The sequence below is a fragment of the Gracilinanus agilis genome, chromosome 1 (genome assembly GCF_016433145.1).
Source record: "Gracilinanus agilis isolate LMUSP501 chromosome 1, AgileGrace, whole genome shotgun sequence".
NCBI classification, from domain to species: domain Eukaryota; kingdom Metazoa; phylum Chordata; class Mammalia; order Didelphimorphia; family Didelphidae; genus Gracilinanus; species Gracilinanus agilis.
Window position 1 is genome coordinate 150,347,861 of NC_058130.1, and position 21,837 is coordinate 150,369,697.

General features: G+C 37.3%; 1 protein-coding gene across 1 annotated transcript in view; it reads left to right on the forward strand.

Annotated features, from left to right (window-relative positions):
- Nucleotides 1-21,837, forward strand: part of CORO2A (coronin 2A) — a 63,539-nt gene that overhangs the window by 39,317 nt on the left and 2,385 nt on the right. Inside the window, exons 6-9 of the mRNA XM_044657216.1 lie at nt 5,513-5,617; nt 6,921-7,017; nt 14,028-14,140; nt 19,396-19,486. Of these exons, the coding sequence (XP_044513151.1) occupies nt 5,513-5,617; nt 6,921-7,017; nt 14,028-14,140; nt 19,396-19,486 (406 nt within the window). The remainder of the gene's footprint in view (nt 1-5,512; nt 5,618-6,920; nt 7,018-14,027; nt 14,141-19,395; nt 19,487-21,837) is intronic.

Consider the following 21,837-nt stretch of genomic DNA (forward strand, 5'->3'; position numbering starts at 1 on the left):
GGCCATAATCTTTTGGTATTCCTTTTCAATCTGGTCATTTCTTGTGTTCAATTTGCTTATCAGTTCATTTGGTTTCTGAGCCTCGCTTTCCAGCTGCAAGATTCTACCTTTTAAGCTGTTATTTTCTTGCCAGATCTCTTCCATTTTCCTCAAAATCTCAGATTTGAACTCGTCCATAGCTTGTGAGGAGTTTTCCTTATTTGGGGAGGGTCTGGATGGTTGTTTGTTCTCCTCCTCTGTTTGCTCGGTTGTCTGGATTTTCTCTGTGTAGAAGCTGTCGAGTGTTAAAGACTTCTTTTTTTTGTTATTATTCTTTCTCTTCTGAATTTCCTGTAACTGGTTAGCCATCATTAGCCCAGCAGCTTCTCAGGTTTATCCTCGCGCTCAGTCCTGAGGTCTGAGTTCTAGTTTTTCCCAAGGTCAAGCCCCCTGGTGGATTCCCTTGCTTGATCCTCTGCAGGAAGTTTCTTTACAAGTCTCAGGGCGCTGCTTCCACAGTCGTATACCCGTCTGCACTGGTTCCCCACTTAGGCTTTAGTTCCTGGCTGTGTTTGCCTCCACCCACACCTCTGCTCAGCCGGCACCCACGCCTCTGCTCAGCCGGCACTCTGCGCGCCCAGCGTCCACTCTCTGCTCCCGCGCGCTCAGCTTTCGCATGCGTTCTTGACTTAATGGGGTCCTAAGTCTTGCTGCTCTCAGGAACAGGTCCCGGAGCTGCTGATGACTCGATGGGTGCCCCAAACTTGCTCTATTTCTTTTTAGCTGGGTTCGAAGCTATAGGTGAGTGTGGAGGGGGTGGGGGTGGGGCGGTTGCTCAGCTCGCGATTTAAGGAGAGCCCTTTTTAGCCTGGAAATGTCTCGATTCCACGTACCTTCCACGCTGTGCCCTGTTGTGGGGTTCCTCCGTTCGTCTGGACTTGTTTTTATGTCCCCTTGAGGAGTTTTGTGTGTTTCGGTCAGGAGAGGTTAAGAGCTGCTTCTTACTCTGCCGCCATCTTAACCCGGAACTCTCCATGTGCTAATTTAACATAATTAAAACTATAAAAAAGATATGGCGCACCAGGGATGTTACAATAAAATCTAAATCTACCTAGTCTTGTTATCACCATTCCCAAATGCTAGTATAATGGGAAAAGGAGAGAAATTGGCCAGGCAGGATACCACCACTCCCCACTCTGCCCCCTACCAACTGATTTCCTGTTCCTCAGTCTAGTTGATGTAACAGAAAGTAATAGGCAGGTAACAAGACCTTAGTGTCTTAAACTAAAGGCAAAAAGCATTTTCACTTTATTATCCCTTTATGGTGTTAAGAAATAATAGGGTTAGAGGGCAGTTTGCTTTTGACCATACCCCTGAGGTGCCCTTAAAAAGTTATACTCTCTACTGAGTCACTCAGGAAAGAAGAGCTCTAAGAAGTGTGACCTCTAGCAACAGAGAAGAAACCCAGCCAAGCAAGAAAAATCCAGCTTCTGAGAGGAAATCATTCTTTGATATTCAAAAGGAAAAGGAATTTCTCTCCTTATTCCACCTTGCCAGTCATGGTATTTTAATGTAGAACTACTTGCTCAATTAGAGACATAGAATTCACTATGGAGCAGAAAGAAAAACAATCGAAGCAGGAAATTACCTAGAAGAATGTGGTCACTTGCAGCAGAGAAGAAAGCCAGCCATGGATTCAAAAGAGAATTGATTCTGGCTGTTGGTAGCTGAGCTACAGAAAAGAAGAACATGGAGCCAAGCTAAGTGAGCCCTGTAGAGACACTGTGCTCACAGCGTAATAGTGAGAGGATTCCACAAGAAGAGAAAAGATATTGGAGCCCTATAGAGTTGGAGTCATGAGTTGCCTTGGACACATATCCAAGATATGGCCTCTTTTTATTCCACTGATACCACCTTTCCTTGTAGGACAATGTGCAGCCGATTTATGAGATTATTTTTAGATACTGTACTTAACTATAGTATATAGCTAAATGTCTTTACTTCGAACTAATTGTATCTATTGGTTGACTCTTAAAGATAAGCACAGTAAAGGTGACTTGGAAGCTATACTTTTAGGACTTCAGACTCACAGGACTCCTTTTACCTTAGTTGTAGTCATCTACTCAGGAACCCAACTTTCAAGTGTAAATGTCAATTTGGGTGGCATAATAGTATCACTATGTGGGTGTGTTGGCACTCGAACCCAGGCCAATACAACCACACAATTTTCCTAACCATCTTTGTAGGTAGGAGATGCCTGCTTCTGCTACCTGTTCCTAGAAGCTTCTTTCTCCATGCTTCCATCCATTAAATCTTAATGATTCCCAACACAGAATTGGGACACTGTTTGGTGTCCAAATTCCAAAATTTACCCTCACATTGCCTGATGAACTTTTTTTTTTACCTTTATCTTCTATCTTGGAATCAATACTATATATTGGTTCTGTCAGAATAATGGTAAAGGACAGGCAACGGGACTTAGGTAAGGACTTGCCCAGGGCCACACAGCTGGGAAGTGGCTGAGGCCAGACTTGAAGCCAGGACCTCCCACTTCTAAACTTGGTTAACAATCCATCGAGGTACTTAGCTGTGTTCCACCCACCCAGTGTACTCTAAAACTCCTAAACACTCCCAAACATAGAAGCTAACTCTCGGCAACATTCATAACACTTCTATCTGGTCCTGTCACTAATTAATTGTGCTCTCTCATTCTGCCCAGCCACATATATACGAACTCCCCCAGCATCTTCCTGTATATCAAACTACATTTCATCCCAAACTCTGTATTTCATCCCAAAACTCAAGATCTGTCTTTTAACACTAGTCCAGTGGGAAATTACTTAGAGGAATGTGACCACTTGTAGCAGAGAAGAAAGCCAGCCATGGATTCAAAAGAGAATTGATTCTGGCTGTTGGTAGCTGAGCTACAGAAAAGAAGAACATGGAGTCAAGGATCAGGATCAGAATTCCCTGACATTCCTCTATAGTCAAGTGCAAAAGACACTACCATCAGACTGCTTTTGAACACACTTCACTCTGCTACTTTCATTGCTACCTCTTCAGAATCATAGAAAGTTAGAGTTGGAAGAGACCTCAGGAAAGAACTTCAACTATTATTCTTCCAATGAATACCTTAAGAATCCCTTCTATCACATTTCCAGAAAAGAGTCAAGCCTTTGCTTGAAGACCACAAGTAATGGAGAATTGTAAGGTAGCCCATTCCATCTGTGGCTAGATTTTATATCCAGAAAGATGTTTCCCCTTATATCAAACTTAATCTATATGCCATTGCTCTTAATTCTGACCTACAGAATCTAACATTCTGTCCCTTTCTTTTTCTCCCCTTCCTCCACTTTTATGATGTGAATTCAATATACTTGATTAAGGGGGTAAACTATCCTCCCATAATGTTCAGTCAATTCTTCCTTAATTATTCTGAGCTTTCATTGCCACCATATCTTGGACTATAGAATTTTATTCTTGTTTCTATTATTGCTTTTCAGCTATCTTCAGGAATTTTCCATCCTTAACCTAAAGCTTCTCCTTAATAAATAACTTAAAGGTTGGAAAAATGATTTTCTTATATTAACCTCATTTGTCACTTGTAACCCTTTGAGATAGATATATGTTCTGTTCTTATTCTTCAGTTATTTTTTGCTTGCCTCAGTCACTTCTGTCTGCCAGCCTCTCTATAAGGTCACTTGATCTTCTAGGTTATAGTATTCCTAATCTGATCCTTGAAGTTCTTTTCCAAACCATGAATACAACTGAGTAGAACTTTGCCTTGAATTTAGACTCTTGGTTTTATAGGAGAACCAGAGATAAATAAATCTGACCTCTCCAAACTTGATCACAATATATGAATATTTTCCAGGCCTTCCATTAATGTGGTGGGTGAACCAATATGCCAAGTGTCCCGGCTTTGTACAGTAAAAACAGAACCCAAGGCAACTCAAAATGGATAAACCCTGAGATTTGTAGACCTTGGCTTGTGCTCTCCTGGCCATCCTTACCATGGCTAAATCCCACCTAAAGCCCATTCCCAAAATCACTGGGTTAAAGACTCCAAATCATGACATATGAGTGGCAAACAAGTTAGTCTTCCTGAGATATCCATTTTTGCCTGGATCATCATCCAGAAATGTCCCATGTTCTCTACCCTTTCCAGTTTTAGGATTCCTAAATATGATTCTGTCCCCAAAGGCAAAGGAAGTGGGAGGGTTAAGCATTATTTGTTGAGCTTGATCAATGGAGACAAATAATACTAATTGCTTCAGACACAAACCCTTTTTCATCAATAAGAAAAATTTCCCCAAAAAATATCCAAGATATTTGCTGTAAACTTACTACTTCCCAATTCTTTTATGCTAAGATAGTTAACCAGAACTTGCTTGCATTTTTAGATTTTATAATTTCCCTATCACTTTTTAAATAAGACTAACCTACTAGAACATATAAGAACTATTGTTCTAGTGCCCAAACATTCATATGTATAAATCAAATTTTTGCAGTACATTTTGCTTACCCAAATTATACTAAACCAAATCACTAGCATAGAGAGCTTTTTTAACCATTCCTCTTCCCACCTGTTGTCATTGACATTTGCTTTTCCCACTATCCCTTTTATATTTATTTTCCTCATATAATATCCAAGATTTAAGGACTAACCTATTTCTGTTGGGGTTGGTTTTTTTCATGAAATTTTGAAAGGCTTGCAGTCTTACTTCTTCTTTCCCCTCCAACCCAATCACATCTACCACTGTTTTGAAATTCAGGGTGAAATTTTGAGCAAAGGCAGTGATATAATTATGCTTTGGAGAATATGCTTTGGCTAAAGGTGCTAAGGATCCAGCCCCACCATGGGAGACCCATGATGCAGAAAGCAGCACCCACACTTCTTTTTCAAGATTTTTCCAAACTAAGAATTAAGTTGCTTGGCTATTCTTAGAGAGGCAATGTGGAATCATAAAAAATACAATGGCGTGGTGATTCAAAAACCTAGGCACCACCCCTCTTTTCGTCACTAATATACTATATGGCCTTGGAAAAATAATTTCATCTACTAGGGCCTGAGTTTCCTTGTTTCTAAAAATGATGGAATTGGACCAGATGGTCTCTCAAGTGCTTTCTGTTTTGTGACTCTATGTATTCAGTAAGATAAAAACATCACAACATTAGGCCAAAGAAAGGTGTTTTATGATGATGTTTTCCATTTATGATGGTGTTTTCCAAAGTGCTGATCCTTGGGAAAAATTTTACTGATCTGCCATATTTCTACTACCAAAGATGCTTATGTCTCAAAATTTATTAAATAAACATGGACTCCTACTCTTCCTCTATTTCTACTTCTTCCTGCTTTCTGAACCATTCCTCTTGGGCCCTGTGAATCCTGACTATTGATGCACAAATGGGAGAACAGTTAGTCATGGAAAATTTTGAGATTTTCCCAGGATACTGTATAATCTGGACTGGGAAACACTGATTTATAACTAAACAAGTGATGACTTTTTTTCATTTCTTCTTCCCTGGACAGGATGACCTTTCTGTGCCTTTAATTGAAGAGGACCTAGATGGTTCTTCTGGTGTGTTGTTCCCCTTTTATGATTCAGACACCAAGATGCTCTATGTGGTGGGCAAGGTGAGCTTTGGAACTATGAGGATTAAAACTAAGATTTTTAAATACGCAATAATACAGTAGAGTTCTTGAGGTGGGATATGAAGTTGAATGAAGAATACTTTTTTTCATCATTGACCTGACGCTATAAATGTTTTTTAGAACAGAGAAATAAGGAAACAATTGTGGAGATACATTTTAAACATCAAGCTTTTAAGCTGATGGCAATACTTCATCAGTGTATATATAATCAATCTCTAAATAAATACAGATCATAACTCCTTGACACCCTAATAAAGAACCTTCATGAGTTACTGGGACAAAAATTATCCATAAGTGATGTCCAGCCATTTAGTGATGAGCCTCTCTGAACTTAACAAGAGTTTTGTTTAGACAGCAGATCCAAGGCTCATTGGGGGAGTCCTTCCCCACCACCAGGAAAAAAAACACCATTTTTAGCTTGGTAGGACCTAGCTTTCTAATGAAGTTGCTTCTAGGACCATATCCACACCATAATAAGTTGTAGGGTAAAAGATTCATAGGCTCAGAGAGGTGGTATGTTGCAACAGAAAGGTGAGGGCAATGGATGTGAACTCAGAAGACCTGGGTTCAAATATTCTCTCTGACACTACCTAGATGACCTTGGTTAAGTCATTTAAACTCTACAGTCTCATTTTCCTCCCTTAAAAATTGAAGGATGTTCAACTAGATGATTTCTAAGATCCTTTTTAGCTCAAAAAGCTTTGATCCTATTATCTATAACTTTAAAAGATGTTTTGGGGCAGCTGGGTAGCTCAGTCGAGTGAGAGTCAGGCCTAGAGACAGGAGGTCCTAGGTTCAAACCCGGCCTCAGCCACTTCCCAGCTGTGTGACCCTGGGCAAGTCACTTGACCCCCATTGCCCACCCTTACCACTCTTCCACCTATGAGACAATACACCAAAGTTAAGTGTTAAAAAAAAAAAAAGATGTTTTGACTTTCAAAAATGGCCACAACTTATTTTTCTTCTTGTTATCCATTGTTCCCCCTACACATATATCCCACCATGACTACTATCTCTGAGATAAAAGCTCTAGAGAAAGGATATGATACCTAAGAATTCAGAAGCAACTACTTTTTATTTTTGTCAAATGTAGCCATACCTGGCCTCTACCCTAAAAGAATAAGGTTGCTGAGAAATAGGAGTGAAAATGAATAATAAAAGGTTTTTTTAGTCTTTTATCATTTCAACTTTATGATTTTCCTTGGCTTTTTTGTTTTCAGCTGAACTTAAAAATTTATGTGATTGTTTTATTGTCTTCTCATTCTTTTTTTGTTCTCTTTCTCAGGGTGATGGGAACATTCGATACTATGAAATTAGTACAGACAAACCACACTTGAACTATCTTACAGAGTATCGTTCCTACCTCCCTCAAAAGGGAATCGGTGAGTGTGAAAGGGGCACATTTCTTTTTTGTTTTAAAACCCTTACCCTCCACCTTAGAATCAATACTGTGTATTGGTTCCAAGGCAGAAGAGCAGTAAGGTCTAGACCAGTGATTCCCAAAGTGGGAGCTACCGCCCCCTGGTGGGTGCTGCAGGGATCCAGGGAAGCGGTGATGGCCACAGGTGCATTTATCTTTCCTATTAATTGCTATTTAAATTTTTTAAAAATTAATTTCCAGGGAGCTAAGTAATATTTCTTCTGGAAAGGAGGCGGTAGGCCAAAAAAGTTTGGGAATCACTGGTCTAGGCATTGGGGTTAAGTGACTTGCCCAAGGTCACACAGCTAGGAAGTGTCTAAGGCCAAATTTGAACCCAAGACCTCCTGTCTCTAAGCCTGGCTCTCAATCCACTGAGCTACCCAGCTGCCAGCAAAAAGGTACATTTCTTAAGATACATGATTTTTATGTGGATTGATATTGCAGACTTTATTCACTGACTTTCAGAGAGTATTTACCTCTTAAGAAGCTGGAATGCGATCATGTACCCAGCATGATCATATATCTCTGTCTAGCTATTATTATTGTTGTTATTATTATTATTATTATCATAGAGCTCAAAACACTAAATTTGTTTTGATTGATAATGCATTGACATTGATCTCTGCAGCCTTCCATGGCAGCTCAGACAATGGAATTTAAATATATAACTATTGGTTCTATGAACTAGACCTTCAGAAACAATTGTGTGGTAATGAACTAGGAATCAATGCAGCAATTGACATAGAAAGGCATGCATGGAAGATAATCATCATAATGTTTTCCATTTTAGACCACTGTCCTAGTGCCTTCATATTATCAGAGTTTCCCATTCTTCTCTGATCCCAGTAGTTTAGACTTCGAAACTTTTTTACTCTCTTCTCCTGAACATTTATCTAGCCTGTGTCTCAGTCTCTCAGTGCTCTTCTGGTCTGATAATCCTAGTCAATGTAAAGGGATGCTGACAGGTTCATTATCTTCCTAGATAGCATGAATTGAGTTTGGAACTCAAAATACATTTTCCTATGAAAACAATATTTCCCTTATAGCTAGGCTTTCAGGACAACCTAGAAAGAAAGGCCAATTCAGCCCACACTTTTTCAATACCTCAATGATCTTGTCAATAGAGGTACACTCTCCTGGGTGCCATACCTTCTCTTCCTGCATGATTCTTGTCCAGGTCGCCCCATTAATCTTTCATCAGGATGCTACCCAGTGGGTCAAAAGCTTTCTGCTAGATCTTCTAATGTTCTCTGGGTATAAGTCTGTTCATCTATTATTCCACACTGTCACTTCACGGTCATCCCACTTCCTTTTCCAATGCTAGAGTCCTTGAATAATATTTTTATGACATTTCTTGCACATACATCATGTTTCTTTTTTATTTAATGGTTTATTTTTTCCATTTTCTAAGCCATTAATTACTGAAATAAAAAGAGAAAAATATCTGAATTATGAACAAATGTACTGCACAGCAAGACCCACGCAGAAGAGATGGTGTTGATTTACTTCTGAATTTGGGAAAAGGATAAGAAAAGAAAAGCATTTATTAAAAAGACAGAGGACTATAATTATATTTCACAATAAATGCATAGGTGCCATAGAAGATTTGAAGGATGAAAAGCATAATGGAAGTAAAGATTTCACAAATTCCAGAAATCTCAGAAATGTAACATAGTCTAGTGGTAGAAGAGAGAGTACCCTTAATCTACCTCTTCAATAGGGAAGCCTGTTTCAGAGCTTGAATGCTGGAACTGAGCCCCACAACTTTCACCCACAATGGCCACATGGTATTATCAGGAGAATACAGCTGTGAGAGAGAGTGTCAAATCTGACTCTGATAACTGAAAGTGAAACACAATTCCCCAAATGCAATCTAACCCACCTAGCCCATTATCTATCTATAATATATATCCAAGATATGCATCTTTGAGCTAATGCACTAATTCAAGTTGCTGCCTGGGCAACTGTAGATCAGAGTAAAGACAATGACCATTTTTCTTCCAGTTGATTTTTCTTCCATGGATGGCAAGGTTGGTCTCTTTGGTCTCTTTTGAGTTGTGCTGAATTTCCCTAAAGGGAAAATTCCTGTGGTGTTAAATGCCATTAGTTCAAAGTTAGCCACAGATAAAAGCTCCTAGAGGTCTCATTATCTCTAAGGAATTTTTACAGTAATAATTATTTAGGGTGGGCACTATCTGCTTGTTTTATGCTTCTCTTGATACTGAGGATGATTTAACAAAATTTTCCCGATAGCCATATCTATTGAATTATATGATCCCCAGGTACTTAAATAAAACATTATTAGAGGACAACTATTAAGACTGCATTTTGAACTATTGCATCAAATGCTTTAAAAATTAATAAACAAGGAACCCTGAAGGACCTTGTGGGCTGTATCTTTTAGTCAGCTGTCTGACCATGAAGATGTAACCTTTAATAATGAACAATTTGCAAAAGACTACTTTTGGGGGACAGCTGGGAGGCTCAGTAGATGGAGAGCCAGGCTTAGAGATATGAGAGGTTCTGAGTTCAAATCTGGCCTCGGGCACTTGCTAGCTGTGGGACCCTGGGCAAGTCACTTCACCTCCATTGCCTAACCCTTACAACTCTTCTGCCTTAGAACCAATACATGGTATTGATTCTGAGACAGAAGGTAAGGGTTTAAAAAAAAAAAGACTATGTCTTTCCTTCTCATTTTTTCCCTCCAAGGATACCTTTGATATGTTCATAGAGAGGCAGTGTGATGTAGAGAATAAAACGTTAAACCCAGAGTCAGGAAAACATGTATTCAACTATTGCACCAGACCAACTTTTTGAGTTGTGAAAAACAGGATTGGGCCTAACAATTCCTGCATTGACCTTAAGGTGGTGCTATGAGATGGGCTCATAGGTTTTATAACTGGAAAAGAGAATCATCAGATTAAAAGCTAAAATTAATCTTAAAGATGATATAGTCAAAAGAACCCTTGTTTTAGGAATGAAAAAACTGAAGTCTAGAAAATAAAAATGACATATCTTTAGACTGTTGATAGGTTATAAGTAGCAAAACCAGGATTCAAATTCAAGTCTTTCAACTCCAGATTCAAGTCTTTTTACTTCCATCGGTGGCTAGGATTTTGCTTTTGAGGGGATGGGGGTAGACAGTATGGAGGAGGGATACATACAGAAATTAAAGTGATATTAAAAACAAAAGATGCCACTAAAATATTTAAAAGAGAATCATAAAAAGGATGGGAAAGGATAGACTAGATTAGGGGATGATTGGTTTGGAATTTAGAGGTACAAGAAAACTTCAAAATGATCTGGTCACATCCTTTGGTTTACATATAATACAATTAAAACCCAGAAAGATTGAAAATGAGGCAAAGAAGGTGAAAGATGACCTACAAAGAAAATCAGACCAGAAGAAGGATGACCAGAAAGGCAGGGATGAAATTCAGTCTTTAAAAATTAGAACCCAACAACTAGAAGCAAATGACTTCACAAGGCAACAAGAGCCTATAAAACAAAATCAAAAGAATGAAAAAATGGAGGAAAATATGAAACACCTCATTGATAAAACTAGATATGGAAAAGAGATCCAAGAGAGACAATTTAAGAATTAATGGACTACTGGAAGATCATGATAAAAGAAAAATCTTGGACATCATTCTACAGGAAATTTTCCAAGAAAACTGCCCCAACATTCTTGAACAATGAGGAAAGTAGAGATTGAAAGAATCCACAGATCACCTCCCAAATTTATTCCTTGATTGACAATGTCCAGGAATGTTTTAGCCAAATTCAAGATCTACTAGACCCCAGAAAAAATATACAAGCTGCTAAGAAGAAACCATTCAGATATCTTGGAACCATAGTTAGTATAACACAGGACCTGGCTGCATCCACACTGAAGGACTGGTAGGCATGGAATATGATATTCCTGAAAGCAAGGTAACTGGGTCTACAACCAAGAATCAACTACCCAGCAAATTTGACTATATTCTTGCAGGGGAAAATATGGTCATTTAATAAAATAGAAGACTTCCAAGCATTCATAAAGACCTGACTTAAACAGAAAATTTGATACCCAAACACAGAATTCAAGAGAATCACCAAATGGTAAGAAAGGAAAAACAAGCAAACAAACAAAAAACTTCATCATCATCATCAACAACAGCACCATCTACATCATCATTATCATCAACATCATCAACAACAACATCATCATCAACATCAACATCATCAGCATCAGCATCTTACTATCCATCTTTTCCTAGCCCAGGAAAGATTTTTTGTTAGATAGCCTAACCTAATAGCATACTATGCAGAGCACTGAATGAGAGCCAAAAGACCTAAACTGTAGGCTTGAGTGCCACTATGTGTCCATTGGAGGTAAAAAGAAAGCCTTCTTTTTCCTGGACTCAATTTCTTCATTTATGTATGAGTGAAGCTTACCAGGACTCTACATTAAGCTAATTAATTAAATCAAAGAATAAACCAGATGTGAACAAGAAAAAAATGTTTCTACATGTAACTGAAATAAATAAATATTTTAAAAGAATGGAATTATACATACTTCTGCCATCTTTAAAAAAAAAAGAAAAGAAAGCATAAACTAGTGAGGGTAGCAGTGGAAATGGAAAGGAAGGGAGAAACTGAAAGGCATTTTGAAGCAAGATAGAATTTGGAGACTAATTAAATATAGGAGATGAAGGAAGGGAATGAATGAAAGATGAAACCAAGGTTTCTAGTAAGAGAAGTCTAGAAAAGTGGTGGTGCCATTAATAGAAATGGAAAAGAGGATCTTTTTTTTTTTAAAGCTTTTGCTTCTTCAGAGGTCCTAAATTATATCTTCTTAGACATATTAAAATCTTGTCTATTTATTGATTGGAGAATGGCTTGATTTTTTTGCACAATTGATTTAGCTCCTTGTATATTTGAGTAATTAGACCTTTGTCGGAGTTTTTTGTTATAAAGATTTTTTCCCAGTTTGTTGTTTCCCTTCTGATTTTTTTTTTAAACCCTTGTACTTCGGTGTATTGTCTCATAGGTGGAAGATTGGTAAGGGTGGGCAATGGGGGTCAAGTGACTTGCCCAGGGTCACACAGCTGGGAAGTGGCTGAGGCCAGGTTTGAACCTAGGACCTCCTGTCTCTAGGCCTGACTCTCACTCCACTGAGCTACCCAGCTGCCCCCTCCCTTCTGATTTTAATTGCATTGTTTTTGTTTGTACAAAAACTTTTTAATTTAATGCCATCAAAATTATTTATTTTACATTTTGTAATTTTTTTCTAACTCTTGCTTGGTTTTAAAATCTTTCCTTTCCCAGAGATCTGACAAGTATACTATTCTATGTTCACCTAATTTTCTTATAGTTTCCTTCCTCGATAAATGGGCAAGGGACATGAATAGGCAATTTTCAGATAAAGAAATCAAAACTATCAATAAGCACATGAGAAAGTGTTCTAAGTCACTAATAATTAGAGAAATGCAAATCAAAACAACTTTGAGGTATCACCTCACACCCAGTAGGCTGGCTAAAATGACAGCAGGGGAGAGTAATGAATGTTAGAGGGAATGTGGCAAAATTGGGACATTAATGCACTTCTGGTGGAGTTGTGAACTGATCCAACCATTCTGGATGGCAATTTGGAACTATGCCCAAAGAACACTAAAAGATTGCCTGCCCTCTGATCCAGCCTTACCATTGTTGGGTTTATACCCCAAAGAGATCATAGGGAAAAAGACATGTACAAAAATATTTATAGCTGTGCTCTTTGTGGTGGCAAAAAACTGGAAAACAAGGGTATGCCCTTTAATTGGGGAATGGCTGAACAAATTGTGGTATCTCTTGGTGATGGAGAATACTATTGTGCTCCAAGGAATAATAAACTGGAGGAATTCCATGTGAACTGGAATGACCTCTAGGAATTGATGCAGAGTGAAAGGAGCAGAACCAGGAGAACATTGTACACAGAGACTGAAACACTGTGGTACAATCAAATGTAATGGACTTCTGTACTAGCAGCAATGCAATGACCCAGGACAATTCTGAGGGATTTATGGAAAAGAAAGCTACCCACATTCAGAGGAAGAACTACAGGAGTGGAAACAGAAGAAAAATAACTGCTTGAACACTTGGGTTGATGAGGACACGATTTGGGATGTAGACTCTTAATGACCACCCTAGAACAATTATCAATATTATGAAAATAGGTCTTGATTGATGACACATGAAGAAACTAGTAGAAATGCGCATCGGCTATGGGGGTGGGGGGTGGGGGAGAGAGAGAACAAGAATATAAATCATGGAACCATGGAAAATTTTTTCTAAAAAATTAAAAAAAAATTTAAATAAAATAAAGTCTTGCCTAGCAGAGAAGCTCTTGTCTCTTTTGTCTATGAAGGAGCAACATCAAGTTCATGAGTTAATCAATAATTTAACCAATGAACTAAGAGTCAGGAGCAGAAGTATAAGTTTAAATTTTGGTTCTCCAGACCACACTTTCCCCAAGGTTCTTTGTAGCCTACCATCCTAGGATACCTTGGATCCCAAAGTACTATCTATGTAGTCAGATACTCTGGGTTTGCTTTGTCACTATTGATGTAGGAGTATACATCTATCCCTTCAACTCTACATGATTCTTTATTGTCATTCTTAGAAAAATGGGAATATTATAATCATTTTCATAGCCTATCTCATAAAGATGGCTAATAGTATCCTGGGGGAGGAAGAAAAGCTATTGACTGAATTTTCAGGTACATACTCACAGAGTAAGAAGTGTACAATGTAATTATAGATCAATAGCAGTTTGGTGGACGTTTTTTTTAGCACTCATGGACAAAGCAGTATGCTAGTTCCTAGGGATACAAAGGTAACTAGAATACAGACTTTGCCCATGGGAGCTATGCCCATATAGGACTCAATGGACCACTGCTTGAGTATTATTCATTTCCCATGACCTCTTATTCTCTTGGATCTTTCCATTAGGAATCATGCCAAAGAGAGGTCTCGATGTATCTTCCTGTGAGATATTCAGATTCTACAAATTGATAACAACCAAAGGTCTCATCGAGCCTGTATCAATGATTGTCCCTCGACGGGTGAGTTACTTCCTTTACTAAGCTTATACAGTGAAGAGAAGTCAGTCAGAGCACATTACCCAGGGAAACCCTTAACCATACCTAGCCATACCATTCATACATTTCTGCTTCACTGCTAATGTTAAGCATACCCTCAGTTCCTTCCAGATCTTAACATAGCATAATTTTAAGAGTTTTTGTCATACTGGTTGTCCTCCTTCAGATGTTCTCCAGCTAATCCATATCTTTCCTAAAATACAGCTCTCAAAATTAAAAGCAGAATGGAGGATGTGATATAAACAGGGCAGAGTATAAAATAAGACCAGTACCTACACTTTCCTGAATATATTTTTCTTATTGATGTCTAGGACCATCTTAGCTTTTTCATTTCACACTTTTTCATCATATCACACTGCTGGCATGTGTTGAGCTTACATCCATTTTACTTTAACAGTTTCCTCTCTTCCTCCTCTACCCCTAAGATCTTTTTCAAATGAATTACTATTTAGTCATACCTTCTTATCTTATAATTACAAAGTTGATTTTTTAACCCAAATTTAAGACATTACCATTATTCTTATTAAACATCTGATTAGAGTTGACTTAACATTCTATGCTGTTACATTTTGGGTCCCAATCTTGTCACCCAAATCATTAACCGTCCCTCCTAATTTTATGTCAGCTGAAAGTTTGATAAAAATGCCATGTTTTCCTTAATCTAAATCACTAATGAAAATATTAAGTGGCACGAGATCAAATCCATGAGGCATGACACCTCCTTGCAAGTTGTCCTCAATCCATTAATGATAATTCTTTGGGCTCAGCCATTCATGTAGTTACAAGCCCACATAACTGTACTATTCTTTAGTTCATATAATTTCATCTTGTCCACAAGAATGCCATTTGTAGAACTTTTTTGTTAAAAGAAGTAACTAAAGCATTGCAAAGTGGGGAAGGAGAGAGAGAGAGAGAGAGAGAGAGAGAGAGAGAGAGAGAGAGAGAGAGAGAGAGAGAGAGCTAGTCTGACATAGGCTATGCCCTTTGTTTTTGTTATTCTAAATTTGACAAGCATTATTAAGCATGAACACTTCCACATGCCAAAAAAAAGAGGGTTTCATATGAAACTGAAATGCTATTCCATTTTGCTCATTTCCTCTTTTGAAGTTTAGAATAAATTCTATATTTTATTAATTTTTTCAATTAACAAAAATCTATCTATAAGTATTTTTATACTAACATTTTTCCTTATTATCTCTTTGGGGTACAAACACAGCAGTGGTATGGCTGGTTCAAAGGGCAGGCATTCTTTTAAAGCCCTTTGGGCATACTTCCAAATTGCCTCCCAGAATGTTTGGATCAATTCACAACTCCACCATTAATGCATTAATGTACCAATTTTGCCACATCCCCTTCAACATTTATTACTTTGCTGTCATATTAGTCAATCTGCTAGGTGGGAGGTGGTACCTCAGAGATGTTTTGATTTACATTTCTCTAATTGGGAGGAATTTAGAACACTTTTTTCATGTGCTGATTGATAGTTTTGATTTCATCATGTGAAAACTGCCAATTCATATCCCTTGATCATTTGTCAACTGTCTCTTAGCTAGTACCATATTGTTTTGATGACCACTGCTTTATACTATAGTTTAAGATCTGGTACTGCTAGGCCCAACCTTTACTTTTTTTCATTATTTCCCTTGATATTCTTGATCTTTTGTTCTTCCAGATGAACTTTGTTATAGTTTTTTCTAATTTTATGAAAAAAAGTTTCTTGGTAGTTTTATAAGTATGGCACTGAATAAGTAAATTAATTTGAGTAGGATGGTCATTTTTATTATGTTAGCTCGTCCTACCCATGAGCAATTAATGTTTTTCCAATTATTTACATCTAGTTTTAATTATGTGAAAAGTATTTTATAGTTGTGTTCATATAATTCCTGTTTGTCTTGGCAAAGAGATTCCTAAATATTTTATATTGTCTAGAGTAATTTTAAATGAAATTTCTCTAACTTTTTCTGCTAAGTTTTGTTAGAAATATATAGAAATGCTGATGATTTATGTGGGCTTATTTTGTACCCTGCAGCTTTGCTAAAGTTGTTATTTATTTCCACTAGCTTTTTCATTGATTTTTCTTGGATTCTTTAAGTATACCATCATGTCATCTACAAAGAGTGATAGTTTATTTTCCTCATTGCCTACTTTAATCCCTTCAATTTCTTTTTCTTCTCTAATTGCTACTGCTAGTGTTTCTAGTACAATGTTAAATAATAGAGGTGATAATGGGCATCCTTGTTTCACTCCTGTTCTTATTGGGAAGGCTTCTAATTTATCCCCATTGCAGATGGTACTTGCTGATGGTTTTAAATATATACTGTTTAATATTTTGAGGACAGACCTTTCTATTCCTATACTTTCTAGTGTTTTCAATAGAAATGGGTGTTGTATTTTGTCAAAGGCTTTTTCTGCATCTATTGAGATAATCATGTGATTTCTTTTGGTTTGGTTATTGATATGGTCAGTTACGTGGATAGTTTCCCCAAGATTAAGCTGTCCTTGCATTCCTGGTATAAGTCCCACCTGGTCATAGTGAATAATCCTTGTGATAACTTGCTGTAGTCTTTGCTAGTATTTAAGATTTCTATGTTTATTAAGGAGATTAGTCTGTACTTTTCTTTCTTGGTTTTTGTTCTGCCTGACTTTGGAATCAGTACCATATTTGTGTCATACAAAGAATTTGGTAAGACTCCTTCTTTGCTTATTTTGTCAAATAATTTGTATAGTATTGGGATTCGTTGTTCTTTAAATGTTTGATAGAATTCACTTGTAAATCCATTTTTGGTCTCGTGATTTGACTTTATCAGGGATTTCTTAGTGCTCACCCTTTCCTGCTTATCTTGAGTATTAATTCTCGATTAGTGATTTTATTGCCATCTTTAATATAATTTCTCTTTTCTGTTAAAAAAAATTTTTTTTATCCTCCCTGGCAGAGAACACAGAAGTTGCTTCACCTTTATTCATTCACTTTGTCATCTCATTCACCATAAGCAACAATCTTATCCCTTTTTAAAAATCTTCCTTTTTTTCCTATATGTTAAAATTTTACCTACCCTTTCTGTTATCCCTCACCATTCAGAGTTTCAGGACTCCTGAGAATATTTTTAAAGCACTTGCCAAGTTTTTACATTCATGGTTTGTTACCTGCCCTTGCTACCATCCTTTGCATATGTCTTTACTGGGTTGATGAGTCATCTTTGCACAGATGTTTTTCTGCTTAGATACCTTCTCCTTAAATACCTCCTCCTTCCCCTTCATCCTCATTGGAATTCACTTTGTGTGTTCAGATTTATCTTGACAGTTTCCTAACAATGATGAACTGATTTCTCCTCTAGAATCTTGGCCACCACATCTTTCCAATTTTTTTTCTGTAACTTTTGAAATTTTTTCCCCAAAGTCCAAAATGAATATTAGACTATGCCCAGCATTCCTTTCCTCTGTCACAAATTCTAAGATGAGGTCAATTCCCCACAAGGTTCTGTAATTTCTATTTTGGAAACCAATTTAGCCATAAGATAATATATCTGGAGCTAGCTGGAACTTTAGAAGCCATCTAGTTCAACTCCCAAGATAAAGAAACTGAGGGTGATAGAGGTTAAGTGATTTGCCCACTGTCATGCTAATAAAAAAAATAGGAGGTGGAATTTGAAACCAGGTACCCTATCTAAAAGTTAGTGATCTTTCCACTATTTCATACTGCCTCTCTAGTACAAGCATTTATTAAGTGTTTCTATCTTCCAGGCACTATAGGCTAGGTCAGTGATGGGCAAATTTTTTAAAGAGGGGGCCAAAGAAAAGGAAATGTTCATCTGTCAGTCTGTTTCTAAAACAACTCTTTCGAATTTTCATTGTATTGTATCCTACTCATTGTATTTGTCAGATTAGGAATAATGTCGGGCAGCCAGATAGAACATTTCAGGGGGCCGCATCTAGCCCACGGCTGTAGTTTGCCCATCACTGGGCTAGATGACAGACAAAAAAAAAAATCACAAAAGGCCCTACCTATGGTGAACCTAATTTTTAAAATAAACATTTATTGGTATCTTTTATTTTTCATAGCCTAAATCTTCCCCTATATCCTTCCTCTTTCCTTATCCGGAGAGCCATCCCATTTCTTTTTTTAAAATGGTTAAAGGAAGACAAAGAAGAATATAATCAGCAAAACATCAATTTATTGAAAAATATGACAATACATATAATGTTCCACACACAGATACCCCTCCTTCTATCTCTGTAAATATCTCTTCTCAGAGGCCAAGTTTGTTCCTTGTTATTTCCCAGCATTCGTTTTTTTTTTTTGTTTGTTTGTTTGCTTGTTTTTTTAACTCTTACCTTCCATATTAGTATAAGTTCTAAGACAAAAGAGCAGCAAGGGCTAGGCAATTGAATTTAAGTGATTTGTCTGGAGTCACACAGCTGGGAAGTGTCTGAGATCATATCTGAACCCAGGTCCTCCTGATTCAAGGCCTGGCCCTGTACTACCTAGCTGTCCCCTTCCCCAGCATTCATTTTTAATTATTAGTCATTGTTGCAGTTTGTCATTGTTGTAGTCATTGTTACATTGTTTTTTTGGTTCTACTTACTTTACTTTGCATCAGTTCTTGTAAATCTTTCCAAGTTTTCATAAATATATACATATGTGTGTGTGTCTCATCTTACAACTCAGTAAAATTCCATTACATTCAGGTAAAATTATTTAGCCATTCCTTAATCAATTGTCATCTACTTTATTTCTTGTTCTTTGTTGCCAAAAAAAGGTATTACTGCTATAAATATTTTGAGTATAAAGGAGCATTCTTTTAACTAATGATCTCCTTTGTGCATATACCTAATATAAGAATCTTTTGCACCAAAGGATATGGACATTTTAGCCATTTTATTTGCCTAATTCCAAATTCACAGTTCCACCCACAGTGCATGAACATGTCTCTCTTTCCACAACTCTCCCAACATTATCCCTTCTCATATTTTGTAATCATTGTCAATTTGCTGCATATGAGGTAAAACCTCACAATTGAATGATGGCCTATCATAGCATGGCAGAAATGTTCAATCTAAATTTAGATGCATATATCTTAACATTAAAGAATCAACTTAAAAGTATCAATTTGAATACAAGGAAAATGAAAATATATATAGTATCTGTCAGAAATAGCACCTTCGTTAGGTTATCATTGCCTTGACCACATCTTAACTTTTTTGTTTGTTTGTTTTTGTAGTCAGAATCCTACCAAGAAGACATCTACCCTTTGACAGCAGGATCCCAGCCAGCTATGACAGCACGAGAATGGCTGAGTGGAATAAATAAAGGTCAGGATTACAGGGATAGACATTTGCCTTCTGGTATATCAATACATCAGTACCATCTGGTAGCATCAGAAATTATTCAATTGGTCTACTGTGGCTTCACTTCAAATATGTTATAAAACATGGTGCCTTTGATCAAGAACCCCAAACTAACATGAGATGTTTTTCTCTACCTCAGAATTTCCCAAACATTTATTATTAAATGCCTATTTATATATTTAGTTAGTTCCAAATTTGTGATTGTATATGTGTAGGAAACTCTTGAAATAAAGACCAGCTGGGGGCAGCTGGGTGGCTTAGTGGATTGAATCAGGCCCGGAGACGGGAGGTCCTGGGTTCAAATCTGGCCTCAGACACTTCCTGGCTGTGTGACCCTGAGCAAGTCACTTAACCCCAACTGCTTAGCCCTTACCATTTTTCTGTCTTAGAACCAATACCTAGTATTGATTCTAAGATAGAAGGTAAGGGTTTAAAAAGAGAAAGAAAGGAAGGAAGAAGGAAGGAAGGAAGCAAAGAAAGAAGGAAGCAATAAAGGAAGAAAGGAAGACCAGCTAAACTTTTGCAACTTGTGGTATTAGAGAATTATCTAGAGCACTGACAACCTTAAGGGACTTGTTTTGATAATACATGAAATAACCATCAAAGATAGGACTTGGAACTTTATTCTTTTCAACTCCAAAGGCAGCTTTCTATGCACTACACCATGTTGCCTCTGCATGATTTATCATAAACCATAAATATACACATATATATAATATATAATAAAAAACATTTGAATCATATTTAAACACTTTTCTCTACCCTTTCCACCTTGTAGACAAAGAATATAGAAGTCAGAGGATATTTTCTTATAACCAAAATGACAACTCCATCCACAAAAACAATGATTCATAAAGTCTTAAAAAAAACTCCATGGGATTCTTAATAATTATTAACTTGTTTCAGCCATGTCCAACTCTTTGTGACCCCCATTTGGGATTTTCTTGGCAAAGATACTGGAGTGATTTGCCATTTCCTTTTCTAGCTTAGTTAACAGATAAGAAAACTGAGATAGATAGGGTCAAGTGACTTGCCCAGATCACATAACTAGTAAACATTTGAGACTAGATTTGAACTCAGGAAGATAAGTCCTCCTGACCATCAGCCCAGCACTCTATCCATTATGCCACCTAGCTACCTACTTACTAAGAATTCACATTTACAAAGTATTTGCTCACATATCGCAAGTATACTTATTTTGTAGGTAAAGAAATTAAGGCTAATATCTAATGTAAGACAGTTCACTTTTTCAATTAGTCATATAATATGTGAATATTTTTATTAAGTGGTCCAATTTTAAAAGAGGCAGTTTGATGGTTCAGTGGATTAAGTGCTGGACAGGGAGGCAAGAATACCTGAATTCAAATGCAGTCTTAGACAATTACTAGCTGTAACACTGGACAAACTTCTGTCTGCCTTAGTTTCCTCATCTGAAAAACTAAGATAATAAAAGCATCTCTCTGACAAGGTTGTTATTAGGAACAAATCAGATAATATTTTGCAAAGCATTTAGTACAGTGCCCTGCACATACTAGGTGCTTTATAAATGATTGTTTTCCCTTCTGCCTCATTAAAAGAAATAAAAACATCTCTTTTATCCTTATTTCTTTTCATCACTTCACAGTCTTCTAGTATCCATCCAGGTAGCAACAGCAAAGGCATTTACTGAGAGCCTCCTTTGATGAAAATCAAATACTACTTCACACAGATTCCTTATGTACATATATCAAGTCCACTGCTCTCCGAAGTGGGACCTGGGGCCTGACCCCAAGGGGAAGTGGCTCATATGCTATTCTCCCCTCAACAGTCAATCCTGGCATTTGTCTCCAACAGTCATCTGCCCTTATCTCCCAATACCTCCAGCTCTATCACCTGCTCAGTATAATGTCCCAGACTCCCTAGTTCAAAGGCAGGTTTTCGTCCCTTAGGGCAATTATAACTGTTACAGCTTCCCTGGAAACCCATAGCAGCTGCCACAAGTGCCACTAGGGCAAACCTACTCCTCCCCATAGCCTATTCATTCACTTTTCCCCAGATTACTTTGTGGCTATAATAAATGATGCTGAGGGTAGACTCTGCAATTCCATCTACATCCCCTATTTTCTGATGGATTATGATAAACTCCACTTCCCTCCCCTTTTCAAACAGGTTGTGATCTTCATTGAAGAATTCATGACATTATCTTTTGTAGGAGGTTGTAGGGTTGTTGTTTTTTTCCAAACAAAAGGGATCTTTTAAATTTTCCTTTTATTTTTTCAATTAACAAGCATTTCTCTTTGATCCTACAACATAAAAAAAGAAATTCCTTATAATGA